The sequence below is a fragment of the Ctenopharyngodon idella genome, chromosome 2 (assembly GCF_019924925.1).
Source record: "Ctenopharyngodon idella isolate HZGC_01 chromosome 2, HZGC01, whole genome shotgun sequence".
Taxonomy (NCBI): Eukaryota; Metazoa; Chordata; class Actinopteri; order Cypriniformes; family Xenocyprididae; genus Ctenopharyngodon; species Ctenopharyngodon idella.
This window is the reverse complement of record NC_067221.1, coordinates 39,469,719-39,484,430: the sequence shown is the minus strand read 5'-3', so window position 1 is coordinate 39,484,430 and position 14,712 is coordinate 39,469,719. Positions and strand designations below refer to the sequence as shown.

Here is a 14,712-nt window from a genome sequence, read left to right as displayed (position 1 = left end):
TACAGTATAACCATTATGTCTATGGAAAGTCCCCATAAAACAAGAAAACCGTGTGTGTGTGTGTTTAAAGTAAAGCAAACATTCTCTGCTGAGATGTATTGTTCTGCCTGTGTATTCCTCCTCTGGGGGCCAATTGTATTTAAGCGCACACACACACACACACACACACACACACTTGTCCAGTGATGACTGTGTGACCATAAAGCACATTGAGCACAGAAACATATCCAGTTTCTCTCTTTTCTAAGGTGTGATGGTTTGTGTTGTTCCTGTCTGTCTGGTCTTAAGGGTCACAAGTCAGTGACCCCCGGTAAAGCAGGTCGGAGGTGAAAAGCCAATGGCCCTTCTATTCTATTTGTGCGAAGCTTTAATTTCAGCCTGACCTGACAAGCTCACCTCAGACACGAGATATAATCACTGCCTCAGTTGTCTTTTAGAAGAATTGCTTTAACCCGTTTGCACTTTGCAGTAATGAAATGTTATTGAGAAGCGACACCGCGGGCTAAATCTGATCAGAAGAATTGTTATCATGGCTGTGGTTTGTTTTTTTCTGTGGCTGTAATGCTTTGTTTGTTTGTTTGTTTGTTTGAATGTTATGTTTTTTATGCAATTATGCATTTTGTTTATTTTAGCATCAGTCAGGACTTAAAATTAGCTTGAAAACTGGAAGAGTTTTAGCAATTGAATTAGGGTTCAGTATGGTTCAATGTGTTAACCTAGCTAACGCCTTGGTTGTTTATTAGTCACTGTCGACTCTAATCTCTCATTTATTGTCTTTGTTTTTCAGGCTTCGTCTCAATCAGCACAGGCGCTCAAATTCACCACATCAGACTCTTGTGATCGCATCAAAGACGAGTTTCAGTTCCTGCAGGCACAGTATCACAGGTATACCAAACACACGTACACCACCGTTCAAAGGTTTGGGGTCAGCAGGGTTTTTTTTTTTTTTAACGAAATGAATACTTTTATATAGCAAGGATGCATTAAATTGAACAAAAGTGACAAAGACATTTATAATGCTACAAAAGATTCTATTTCAAATAAACGCTCTATTCTAATCATCAAAGAATTCTGAAAAAAAAAAGTGTAATGGTTTCCACAAAAACATGAAGCAGCACAACTGTTTTCAACATTAATAATAACAAGAAATGTTTCTTGAGCAGCAAATCAGCATATGAGAATGATTTCTGAAGGATCTAAAGACTGGAGTAATGATGCTGAAAATTCACCTTTGATCACAGGAATAAATTACATTTTAAGATATATTAAAATAGAAAACAGTTATTTTAAATTGTAATAATATTTCACAATATTTCTTTTTTTACTGTATTTTTAGATTCAATAAATGCAGCCTTAGTGAGAACTAAACATAAAATTGTATCTTTTCTTTTTTATTAAACAGTGGTTTAGTGAACAAATTGTGTCTCTCTCTTTAAATAAATTCAATTATAATTAACATTTTCTTATAGATTAAAAAAAAAAAAATCTCAGCTAATGCTGTAAACTATAAACAGGGAGCCCTTTCTTGCACATTACTATAATATTAAAGGTTACAATTAACAACAGAGCCCAAACTATTAAATTTAGCTATTTATTTTTAGATATAATAATCAACACCCAAATAAAAAATAAAAAAACATGTAAATCTAATTATAAAATTATTACTCCAACTCATTTTTTAAAATATATACAATCATTTACACAGTTACTGTCATAACTTGTTTTCATGACAAAGTTATTTAAACATATATTAAATAATTAAGACATTACTAACAGGTAAAGTAAATATAATGAATATATAAGCTAATATAGTGCATATATTTAGTGAAAAGCTCCCTCTAGCGTTCATTTCTCTAGTGAACTAACATGCTGTGGACACTGAATGACTTGCCTGAGGTAAATTTAATGCTGCGTGAGATGATATTCTCAAGCTGTTTTATTGATGTCTTTCCGCAGTTGAAACACTGATTGAGAGATTACATGCATATCTAGATCGTCTGTTCTTATTCTTCTGAGCTTTTTCCCGTTGTGGCGGTTAGCAAACTGCATTGCATTAGCGCACGTGTCCCCTTCTGGATTGGAGTGTGGATCGCCTTTGACTGACTGTATTCGTCGTATAACTGCATGAACCGAACCGTGACGTCTGTACCGTACGGTTTGAATACATGTACCATTACACTCCTACACAAAACTAGTTTAACTGTTAAAGCACATTCAACACGACCCTGAGAAGCACGAGCAGCTTCTATCCTCCTCACTTTCACTCTAGACCCTAAAAACACCCTGCCTGTGTGAATTCCTCTCTGTGTCGGTCAAATGGTGTGAACGCGGCCCCTCCTGGAAAAGCTTCCTGTCATCATCTGTCATCACCAGAGATACGAGCGATCGTGGAGGGCATCCGGCCATCACACATCACACGGACAGAGGAAGGAAGAGGGAAATGGAGAAGGATAAACAAACGAGCGTGTTGATATCTTTCAGATCTGCCGTTCCTACCAGACGACACTGCGGCGCTTTAGATTTCCATGCTGAATAATCTCAGTGTGAATAAGCCATAATTCCAGTGTACGTTTAAAAACAAATCACGGCCGCTTCATTTTACAGCGCCATGTCACTATTTACCCAACAAGTACATACTGAATGATGCTAATGAATGAGTTATTATTCTGTGGAGCTGCTTATGATTACATTGTTATTATTACTGCTTTAGCGATTAAAGACCTCATAAAACGGTTTGACAAATGCAGTTTTCTTTTCTGTGTTGATTTAAGGGCGTTGGGATGGGATATTTAAAAAAAAAATTTTATTTGTTTCAGCTAGTCAATAGGATTTATTTTACATAACAGTCATAAACCATGATTTACTACGTGCTTTTAGTTGGTGGCAAGTAATGTTGGGGGAAGATATTCTCATTCTAGAGGGCATTTGTTAATTTTTATATCTAAAATGTGTGCCGGAACAGTTGGTTCTGCAGAGAATGAATGTAAGGTGTTTAGGTGTTGTTATACACTAGCGTCAGTCAGTAAAGTCAGAAATGTTTCTTGAGCAGTAAATCATCATATTAGAATGATTTCTGAAGGATCATGTGACACTGAAGACCGGAGTAATGATGCTGAAAATTCAGCTTTGCATCACAGGAATAAATTACATTTTCAAAATATAATCAAAAAGAAAACACTTATTTTAAATAATAATAATATTTCACAATATTACTGTTTTTACTGTATTTTTGTTCAAATAAATACAGCCTTGGTGAGCATAAGTGACTTCTTCTTTAAAAAACTTTAAAAAGTCTTACACTACCATTCACAAGTTTGGGGTCGGTATGTGTATTTAACATAAAAAGTGTTACCAAAGCCACTTTTAGTAAGGGTGAAGTATTATATGAAGGACAGAACTATACATTCTTTCATGATTACATTCTTCTAAATGCATGGCCAGCCAATCACAAGCCTTCATCAGGCGGTCCAGACAGGAAACTTGTTGTCATGGTGATAGAATGTCACAGATTATTTTTTTCGCTTCAAGGGTGAGAGAGAAAATGAGGTAAAGTGTAGCTGACAGCCTCAATAAAAAAAAGTGTGTGTGTGTGTCTTTGTGTGTGTTTTATGGTAAAATGTAAATATTTAAGCTGTCATTCAGACCGTGAGAACTCTTTTCCTTCACTTAAAGTCCCCCTGAAATTAAGTTTTTAGCTTTTAGTATGAATATGCTAGCCTTAAGGTTATGAATAAGTTGGTGTGTTCCAAAACAATGACAAAATTAGCATTTAGGAGATACAAGCATTCAAAACTTACAGTCTCTCACTACTTCCGCTAAAATGGATCACAGATTTTCATGACATCACATCGCACTTCAGCTTCTCGTCAGATCTGCTGTCCAATCAAATGCTCTCTAGAATCTGAAGTGTCCCGCCCCCCTCCTACACTATCAACAGACGCTGAAGCTGCGGCTGAAATCGGTCATTTGTTCACACATTTACTAGTTTCTACATGGTGAATGACACATAATGCACAATATAGAGAATAGGGAACGATTCAGACAGTAAATATGTTTTCCATTGACGCGAATGAAGTCCGTTTTCGCGTTAGTGTCATGTGAACTGCCGCAGCGCAAGCTGCTCTGGCCCAGGGACACGAGAGCACAGAGCGGATCATATCCGCGGACCGCAAGTCGGCTCAGACCACGAAAGGTATCGGACCCATTTGAATTCTGCACATTATGCTGTATTTTAAAGTGATATGGAGGGCATTAGAAGGAGAAACGGTTAAAGATTAGAAGGAAATCGAGGTATTACCGAGTTTAACGGCTCTGGCCGAGCTGTGGTATAAACGAAACGCTATTGGCTATTTTTAAAAATGTCTTCCTGGTTCAGTCGAAATTACGTCAACACATTGAATAATGCTGCACATTCCAAGACACTTCAGTGGGCCTTTAAAGATGCACCATGTAATTTTTCCTCCTAAAACACATTTTACAAGAAATGAATAGTACTTCTCATGCTGCCTTGTACTTTTCTCTCTTTCTGTGTGTCAGTCTGAAGTTGGAATGTGATAAACTGGCGAGTGAGAAATCTGAAATGCAGCGTCATTACATAATGGTGAGTAAAGCGTGAATGTTAAAAGTTTTATCAGACCTACAGTTATACACTGATTAGACTATTATCCAGCATACTATTTCTTTCTAGTCTCTTATTTAGTTTTTATATGTGCATTTCTTACATTTCCCCTTTTTTTTCTTTTGTTTTTGGGCTTTATCTCTCATATAAGTTAAATAAGTTGCAAATTTTTCCATTCTCTTATTCATGTAATTCAATATTTTTTCTTTTTCTTTTTTTTTTTTTCTTTTGTCTGTAACCCTGTGGGCGTCTGCAGTAATTCACACACAAGCGTCTCATTGATCAGTTGTATCATGGGTCGTAAGTGTGCACAAGCGTATTGACGTCTTCCTGACGGATCAATGTGTGTCTGTAACAGCTTTGTCTGAGCGGGACCGCAGAGATCTGAGAGATCTGCTGCTTTAGCCCTAAGCAAAGCTTCTAGCACAGAGCCTAAATCACAGTTGAGTCGGTTTGAAGTTTCAGGAGAAATACTAGATAAAGTTAAATTGATGTCTTCGCCTCCACCTCTTTTGCTTGGAGAAATCTATGCTCTTTTATTACACTTTCATTTTTGTTTCAGTGCAGATACCATTCTGTTTTAAGAGTCTTATAGAGACTTTAAACATTATCAAGAATAATTTTCTATAGGTCTTTTATGAATATAAAGATTTTTACAGGCAATGCTCCACTGTTTTTGCTTTCTTCTCTCCACGCTCTTTTGTAATGCCTCTTTGAGACACCGTATCGGGTGAATACAGGTGAATTTTCTTTTTATATTTTAAAGGGATAGTTCACCCAAAAATGAAAATTATCTCATGATTTACTCACCCTAAAGCCATCCTAGGTGTATATGACTGCCGGAAGCTAGTTATTTTAGATTATAAAGTTTTAAATATGGATATTTTTCTTACAAAACCCATCGCTTCGCTTCAGAAGGACTTTGTTAACCCCCTGGAGTACTTTTACGATGGATGGATGCACTTTTTTCGGCTTCAAAATCTCGCCTGCCATTATATAGCTCAGAAGAGCCAGGATTTTTTTTAAATATATCTCCAATTGTGTTTGTCTGAAAGAAGATAGTCATATACACCTAGGATGGTTTAAAGGTGATTAAATCATTTTTGGGTGAACTATGTCTTTAAGATGTCCCAGTTTACTTAAATCCACCCATCAAAATGGGAATCATTATATGTGCATAAGTCCAGCTATCATAACTTCATATATAGCTGTAAATATAAATATCTGCTCTGATCTTTCTGATGTTCCTCTTTCCTGTTTCTCTGCAGTATTATGAGATGTCATATGGACTCAACATTGAAATGCACAAACAGGTGAGAATATAAATATTGTGTCAGAATCTGCAAATTTTTTGCTTTGTTTCTGCATTATCATAGTTGTCAAATATTTAATAAATAAATATGACAGAAGAAATGAAGCTCTTTAGATTGATGGTTGTGCAAAATCTGCAGAGTTTTTTTTAAAGCGCAGACTCTTTGCAAGCCTACTTTTATGGTTTGTACATATGCAGCGTCCTAGATTCAGTAGCCGTCTTCCATCAAACACAGTCAGCATACATTATCATGACTGACTGTTGTTCATGTGCTTTTGTGCAACATCAGCAGACTGTAAGCGCATCCCCAGCTACCTTATTAATGGATATAAACCCATGAGATGTGCTTGTGTTCTGTCCGCAGGCGGAGATTGTGAAGAGATTGAACGGAATCTGTGCTCAGGTGTTGCCCTACCTGTCTCAAGAGGTCAGACTGTGTGATTTATTTATGACACACTCTCTATAATGACTCTCAGCCTCATTAGTGACATAAATGTGCTGTTGGTTTGTGTCATGGGTTGCTTTTATGCACTGATGAGCGTTTGGTTGGTTTTTGTATGCTGTTCTTTTTACCTGAAGACAAAAAATGTGTGTGTGTGTAGCACCAGCAGCAGGTCCTGGGGGCGATTGAGCGAGCCAAACAGGTCACTCCTCCCGAGATGAACTCAATTATTCGGGTAGGAACTTCATACTGTTCAACATGAGTGTTATTATGTTATTATGTATAAAGTATGTATGTATATTAGTGCTGTCAAGTCGATTAATTGCTTCTAACATTAAAGTTTGTAAATATATAGTGTGTGTGGGGGTGTGGGTGTGCGTGTTTGTGTGTATACACCGATCAGGCATAACATTATGACCACTGAAAGATGAAGTGAATAACACTGATTATCTCTTCATCACGGCACCTGTTAGTGGGTGGGATATATTAGGCAGCAAGTGAACATTTTGTCCTCAAAGTTGATGTGTTAGAAGCAGGAAAAATGGGCAAGCTTAAGGATTTTTGTTTGACAAGGGCCAAATTGTGATGGCTAGACGACTGGGTCAGAGCATCTCCAAAACTGCAGCTCTTGTGGGGTGTTCCTGGTCCCGGTCAGTATCTATCAAAAGTGCTCCAAGGAAGGAACAGTGGTGAACCGGCGACAGGGTCATTGTTGCACGTGGGGAGCGAAGGCTGGCCCGTGTGGTCCGATCCAACAGACAAGCTACTGTAGCTCAAATTGCTCAAGAAGTTAATGCTGGTTCTGATAGAAAGGTGTCAGAATACACAGTACATCACAGTTTGTTGTGTATGGGGCTGCATAGCTGCAGACCAGTCAGGGGGCCCATGATGACCCCTGTCCACCGCCGAAAGCACCAACTGTGGGCATGTGAGCATCAGAACTGGACCACGGAGCAATGGAAGAAGGTGGCCTGGTCTGATGAATCACGTTTTCTTTTACATCATGTGGATGGCCGGGTACGTGTGCGTCTCTTATCCGGGGGAACACATGACACCAGGATGCACTATGGGAAGAAGGCAAGCTGGTAGAGGCATTGTGATGCTTTGGGCAATGTTCTGCTGGGAAACCTTGGGTCCTGCCATCCATGTGGATGTTACTTTGACACGTACCACCTACTTGAGCGCTATTTCAGACCATGTACACCCTTCATGGAAACGGTATTCCCTGGTGGCTGTGACCTCTTTCAGCAGGATAATGTGCCCTGCCACAAAGAAAAAAAGGTTCAGGAATGGTTTGAGGAGCACAACAACGAGTTTGAGGTGTTGACTTGGCCTCCAAATTCCCCAGATCTCAATCCAATCGAGCATCTGTGGGATGTGCTGAACAAACAAGTCCGATCCATGGAGGCTCCACCTCGCAACTTACAGGACTTAAAGGATCTGCTGCTAACATCTTGGTGCAGATACCACAGCACACCTTCAGGGGTCAAGTGGAGTTCATGCCTCGACGGGTCAGGGTTGTTTTGGCAGCAAAAGGGGGACCAACACAATATTAGGAGAGTGGTCATAGCGTTATGCCTGATCAGTGTATATATACAAATTGTAGAAATTTGAACCATAATTTTAGCCAATTAGATTCAAATTTTTTAATGGAAGAATTACAGTAAAATTTAAAAAAAAAAAAAAAAAAAAAACATTTGAATGAATAACAGGAAGAATATTTAGGTTTTTGTTTATGCAAGTAATAGACAGCAATATTATTACATATTTTTTCATAAACATTTTTTGAATAATCAAGCAAATTTTCCAGTGAATTGTTGAATGTTATATTCTCGTTTGCACCGATTCATTGAAATGGACAGAGTGAATAGATTCACATAATTGAATAGAACAAACTGTCTAACACTGTTTTTGCTACTAAAATTTAAATTAGCAACACTATTAAAACACCTCTGTCTTAATACATTCATACACAGAAAGGCAAAATAATAGCGAAAACACTGGCAGAATAAATGCCAACAAAAAGTGTATTAAAATAATTATATTTTTATCAGTGAGTGTTGTAAATGCAAAGTTATGTGAGTATTTTTATTCTGCAAAAGTGCAATTAAATGCAATATGGCTTTGTCATTAAACTTTAAATAATTTTCAGAGAAAGAATTCACGTGCATGTCAGCAATATGAAAGTGATTGCAATCTTTCTTTAACCTCCACGGATGTTTGTTTGTCTGTTTGTTGTTTGGTGTAATCACAGCAGCAGCTTCAGGTTCACCAGCTCTCTCAGCTTCAGGGTTTGGCGTTACCCATGACCCCTCTGCCCCTGGGCTTGACTCAGCCCGCCCTGCCCGCCGTCACCTCCAGCTCTGGCCTCCTGTCACTGTCCAGCATCCTCGCGTCACACGCGCACATGGCCAAGGAGGACAAGAGCTCTCGTGACGGGGCTGACGGCCACCGCGAGGATGATGCCGACAAATCCGACTAGCCTTCGCAGAGATGGTTTGATTCTGTCTCATGAGTTCTGTAAAGAGGGGCGGAGCTCAGAAAGAGAGGAGGAGAGATTGCCGAAACCTTCCTTTTCCTCTCTTCACATCTGTCTCATTGGATTGGGTCTAATTCAATCTCTCTCTCTCTCTGTTAGTACAGCGAATCTTTCCTCCGTAATATTGTTTGATTCTTTTGCTTTTCATTAGTGGTACTTGCTAAGGCTCTATTACTATCATATTTGGGGTTAGTGATTTCAACAAACCCCTAACCCTAAGTATTAAACTTCAGCATGTAACATACCTCAAATCGTGTGTCTTGTTGAGGAGAGGTGTATTATTACTGTAAATTACTTTTTAATTTTTCCTGGCAGACATTAAATTGGTGGAAAATATCCCATAGATATTGATGGAGGGACCCAAACCATATCTAGAGACCTGAATATCATAGAGTCTAGATGGTGCACTCTTATGAGTCACCCAAAATGCACAGGCAACTCACTAGCAACCACCTAGTAACACCCTAGCAACTGCCCTGGCAACTACCCCAAACACATATTGCACAAACAACCACTCAAAACAACTAAACAACCACATAGCAATGCCCTAGCAACCAATTTAAACGATCTAGCATTTGCAGAGACAATGTTAGCCAACTATGGTCATAAGTTCCGTTGAACTTGCAACCATAGTTCCTTTTGGGAAACGCTCCCCAGAACAACTTAGCAACCAATTAAAATGCCCAGTCATTTGTGTAGCAATGCACTAACAACCATTTAGAACACTGTAGCAACCACATAGTGACACCCTGGCAACCACCCATAACACTCTGGTAGTGGCACAGAAACATGCTAAAAACATTCAGAACACCCTGGCAACCACCTAGTAACACCCTAGTAACCAATCAGAATGCTCTAGAATTTGCATAGCAATGCACAAAACCATTCAAAACATTTTAGCAACCACACAGCAACACCCTGGCAACGACCCAGAACTCTCTAGTAGTGGCAGAGCGCTGAGCAGCATGCGCAAAACATTCAGAACACCCTAGCAACCACCTAGTAACACCCTAGTAACTGCATAACTGCCCTATCAAGCACCCTAAACGCATATTGCGCAAACAACCACTCAGAACAACTTAACAACCACATAGCAATGGCCTAGCAACCAATTAAAACAATCTAGCATTTGCAAAGCCAATGTATAAGCAACAGTTCAGAACCCTGTAGCAACCACTCAGAACACTCATAGCAACATGCTCAAAGCATTTAGAACACTGTAGCAACTGTACAACTGCCCTGGTAACCGCCCCAAACACATATGCGCAAACAGCCGACTTATCAATCACATAGCAACACTCTAGCAACAAATCAAAAGTATCCTAGCATTTGCATATCAATGCATTAACTATTCAGAACACTGTAGCAACCACAGAGCAGTACCTTGACAACCACACAGAACACTCTAGTATTGGAATAGCAGCATGCTAAAAACATTCAGAACACCTTAGCAACCACCCAGAATGGCCTAGCAAGCACCTAGTAACACCATAGCAACTGCACAACTGCCATTGCAACCACCCCAAACATATAGCAATGTGCAAACAACCACTCAGAACAACGTAGCAACCACATATCAACGGCCTAGCATTTGCATAGCAATGCACTTACAAAAACCAATTAGAACACCCTAGCAACCATAGCAATTCCTTGGCAACCACCTGGAATTGCCTAGCATCTGATTCTGATGCTTTCACATGTTACTGGTTAGTGAAGCACTTCAGTTGGCCAGCGGTCTGTTTATGTCCTGACTAGTGGATCAGAAATGCTTGCAGTCAATTCCTCTCTAATCTAATATTCAGTGTATTTCATAATATCCTATTCTAGGCTTATCTAGATAAGGGTTTAAACACTGCAGTGACCCTCTCACATTAATTGATTTAAGTATTTTATATAAAAAGATGGAACGCGGTCTATGTTTCCTAGAAAACAAGGTTAAAAAAAAAAAAGCCTTAAAGGGATAGTTCACCCAAAAATGAAACTTTTGTCATTGCTTACTCACCCTCAAGTTGTTCCAAACCTGTATGAGTTTCTTTCTTCTGTTGAACACAAAAGAAGAATGTTGGTAACTATACAGTTGACGGCACCCATTGACTTCCATAGTTGGAAGTCAATGGGTGCCGTCACTGTCTGGTTCCAACAGGTTTGTAACAACATTAGGGTGAGTAAATGATGACACAATCTTTGGGTGAACTATCCCTTTAAGAGCCCTTGAACTGATCCAGCCCACAGTCTGTGTAAGAAAGTGACAGTCCTGCGAAAAACAAAGAGAGATTCCCAATCCGGACCCACATCCTGATATTCTTTCAGTATAAAAGGAAGTTTGTTTTTCTGTCACCCTGGTTTGCAGTGAATGTGGTTCCATGTGTGACCAGTAGGTGGCAGCTAGTGAGTGTGTTAAATGATTTGTGAACCGAATGGCATACTATCATACTACCTTTACTGTGTCTGCAGCTGTGCTTCTCAACTTCCAAGATAACAAGAAAGTATTTAAATTAATAAATTATTATTGATATTAAAATGATTAAACTCTAAAATCTAAATTCAATGCTGAAATTAATGTCCATTATAATATACTATAATACAATATTATAGTTAAAATAAAATACTCAATTTTCCCCCTCAATAGTTGATTTTAATTGAATAAGATACAGTTCCTTAAATTTCTGATATCATAAAATCCGTTGTGATTAATTTAATATCAATAATAAAATTAATATTAATAAAAACCAAGCATTTTGTCATAATAGAATTCAACAGTCGGGCTGCAGAAGTAAAAACTCCATTAATTTTCTCCATAGGGAAATTGATTTTTTACGATAACTTATAAAACTTTAAAGACAGACCAGCTGTGAGCTACGAGGCTGTTAATTGATAGTATTTGCTTCTGCTGAAGCCTTCAGCCCACATTATTTCAGCTTATTTTTAAAATAATCGTTTAACAATGGAATTCGTGGTGAAAAACTACATTACCCATGATGCTGTACAGAAAATTCCACCAGAGTTCGAAACAAGCAAACCATGCGAAAATATCTTGTTAGCTCCGCCCACTCCCAAGAAGCGAGTCGATCTCCCTACGCTCTCAAAATACTTTTATAATTTTATTGTCCAATTTTCAAATACTTTTTTGCTTCAAATCAAAGTTTGCAGTGTCATTCAGCTGATCATGTGATTTGCAAAATAACCATTTTTATTTTAAACGGACACCACTTGCTGAATGAGGTCGTCACAACAATGTAGCACACAGTATATACTGCACAGTAAGTAGTATGCTAGTATTCCATGCTGTTTTGAAGACATGACTACCTAAGGTTGTACATATGCACTGGTGCATTGTGGGTATTTTCTAATTGTGTGTTCCTGGACTTTTATTAGAGTTTGTCCCATAATTCCTTTGTATCTGTTCTGTTTTTCAATACACCAGTGCTGATGTATACTACGAAACGCTCACCGTTGAGCCCTTGATTCTATACTTATTTTAATCTCTAAATGACGTTTTCTGATTTTTATTCTTTCCGTTTTTGATTTCTTTTGATCTCAAAAACTGACGGCCAATTTATGTACATGTATAAATATATCAATATACATATAATTTTGTACACATTTTTGTATGTATAAAGCTACATTTATGGTGTATGTGTCCCAGAGGACATTTAGCGCAGGTCTGAGAGGATGTGCTGTGATATACAGAAATCTATAATCATTTAATAGTCAAACGATTGCGCTCTGATTTGTTTAGACACACTGGCTGGTCTTGACCTGTTATAGTTGCTAAACAGTCTAAGTTTCATGAACATCAGCTGACTAGTTTGTGATTTAAACCGCCCACTGATATGGCCTGGTCTGATTCCTGAAGCCCCGCCTCTCTCCAGACATAAGCCCCTCCCTCTTCTGACAGTACTCATCAAATATTTGCCACATTTTGGAGCTTTGTAGTAGTTTTTTAAAATTTGTGTGTGTGCGTGTTGTATATGACATGATGTACTTGATGGAAATGTATGTTGTTTGTGTTGATAATCTGCTATTATAACTTCATTTAAAGACGATTGGAAGAAAAAAAGGTTTAAACATTTACTATACATGAATGAGAGATTGAGCAGTAAGGAAGTATTTATGGTGCCTTACAAATAAAAGATTCATTGGACCTTTATTGGTGCTTCTGTTTGTTTCATTTCATTAAAAGTCATGTGGAAGTCCATTTGGAAGAACATGAGGGTGAGTAAATAGTGACAGTGAGTTTCCATTCTGTGCAAACTATTCCTTTCTGTAGACAGTTTCTCTTCTGTACAGCAGGTGCTGCTGTTTCTTTTCACAGCATGGTGATATTGCATAAATATGAAGTAGTGTATCAACATTAAACATGCCATCAAGATTATTAAACTGCGTATTTGTTTACAGTCTAAATTGCTTATGAAGCGGAAATCATTTGTGTTTGTGTACGTTAGGATGAGCAGTCTGTGTCCAAAATGAGCTGAAATTACAGTAATTTTCAGGAGCTTCAGAAACACACCATTAACCCGCGAGCTTCATCAGCACTGTGTCAGCGTTACTCATTACTCCAGATCACATACCATAACTTATTATTTTTGTGCACTTTTTTATCTTTTCTATGCTTTTTTAACTTGTTTTTTTATACTTAGGTTTTAGCTTGTTAACTGATTTGGTTTTTTAATCAATTAATTAATTATTAATTAATCAATATATTTTAGCTCTCATTTAAATTGTCTGAATGTCTAGTGTTCTGGGCTGTTTTTTTTATATATATATATATATATATATGTTTGGTGTTTTAACTGAGATAGTATAGTTTTATTCATATTTTCAATTAATTTTTATTTTTCATTTTGTTAAATTGTAAATAATTTTGTTGTGCGTTGTCATTTTATTTTTTTTAATTATGTCTACTTAGTTTTGTTTTATTTTTAGTATTTATGTTTTAGTTTTATTTATTTTAGTACATTAAGAGAATAAGTTTTTATTTTTCTATTTTTAATTTTTAGTAATTTTGTTGGGCATTTTTTGCCTTTTTGTTTTTTAGTTTTATATATATATATATTTTTTTTTATTTTATTTAATATAAATAAATTTAAAAATTGTGTTACTTGAAATAGATATTATACATAATTTCAAGTAATAACATTTTTAAATAACCCTCATCTGCAATAATGATTTTCACCCAGGGTTATTATCATTAATTAAAACTAAAAAATTTAAAAACATTTCTGTTAATTGAAATAAAGCTGAAATAAAATTAATTAAAAATTAGAAATGTTGCCTTGGCAATTAACTGTAATAAGTTTAAGTTTTTTAAAACCTTGCATAGAATATATTTATCTAAGGTGAATCTGCACAGCATTTTTCCAGAGGTTTCTCCACTCTGATGTAAAGTGGCAGAGGAATCTTTGACTCACACTATGGTTGGGCCCTAAATTACAGGAATATTGGAAAAGCATATTTGATTGTTTTTCTAAAGCATTTAAAAAGAATCTTGAACCATGTCCACTTTTAGCTTGGGATATCTATAATCTAGAAATGTCTGATATACATGAAAGACAAGCTATTTTATTTGGTATGATAATTGCTAAGAGGCTGATTTTACGAACTGATTCTGTGCCTAGGTTTGAAATGTGGGGTAGAGATCTTGTAAACATGCTTGCATTGGAGACATTAACAATGATAAATCTGAGGTATTTGATCAAATTTGGGGACAAATTTTAGAACATCTTAAGGTAACTGATGTAGTGCATTTATAGCCAATGACTGCTGTTAGTAATGGAGTGTAATCTCTCTGTATTTATTGA

At 37.1% G+C, this 14,712-nt stretch overlaps 1 protein-coding gene across 2 annotated transcripts in view; it reads left to right on the top strand.

Moving 5' to 3' along the window:
* Positions 1-13,061, top strand: part of chico — a 26,245-nt gene extending 13,184 nt beyond the window's left edge. The window contains exons 3-8 of one of the 2 annotated variants that reach the window (XM_051913251.1): positions 788-885; positions 4,537-4,600; positions 5,887-5,931; positions 6,295-6,357; positions 6,533-6,607; positions 8,627-13,061. In XM_051913251.1, coding sequence (XP_051769211.1) covers positions 788-885; positions 4,537-4,600; positions 5,887-5,931; positions 6,295-6,357; positions 6,533-6,607; positions 8,627-8,854 — 573 coding nt within the window. In that variant the 3' untranslated portion in view covers positions 8,855-13,061. The remainder of the gene's footprint in view (positions 1-787; positions 886-4,536; positions 4,601-5,886; positions 5,932-6,294; positions 6,358-6,532; positions 6,608-8,626) is intronic. The other variant, XM_051913259.1, reaches the window with a different exon arrangement.
* Positions 13,062-14,712: the final 1,651 nt, after the last annotated feature.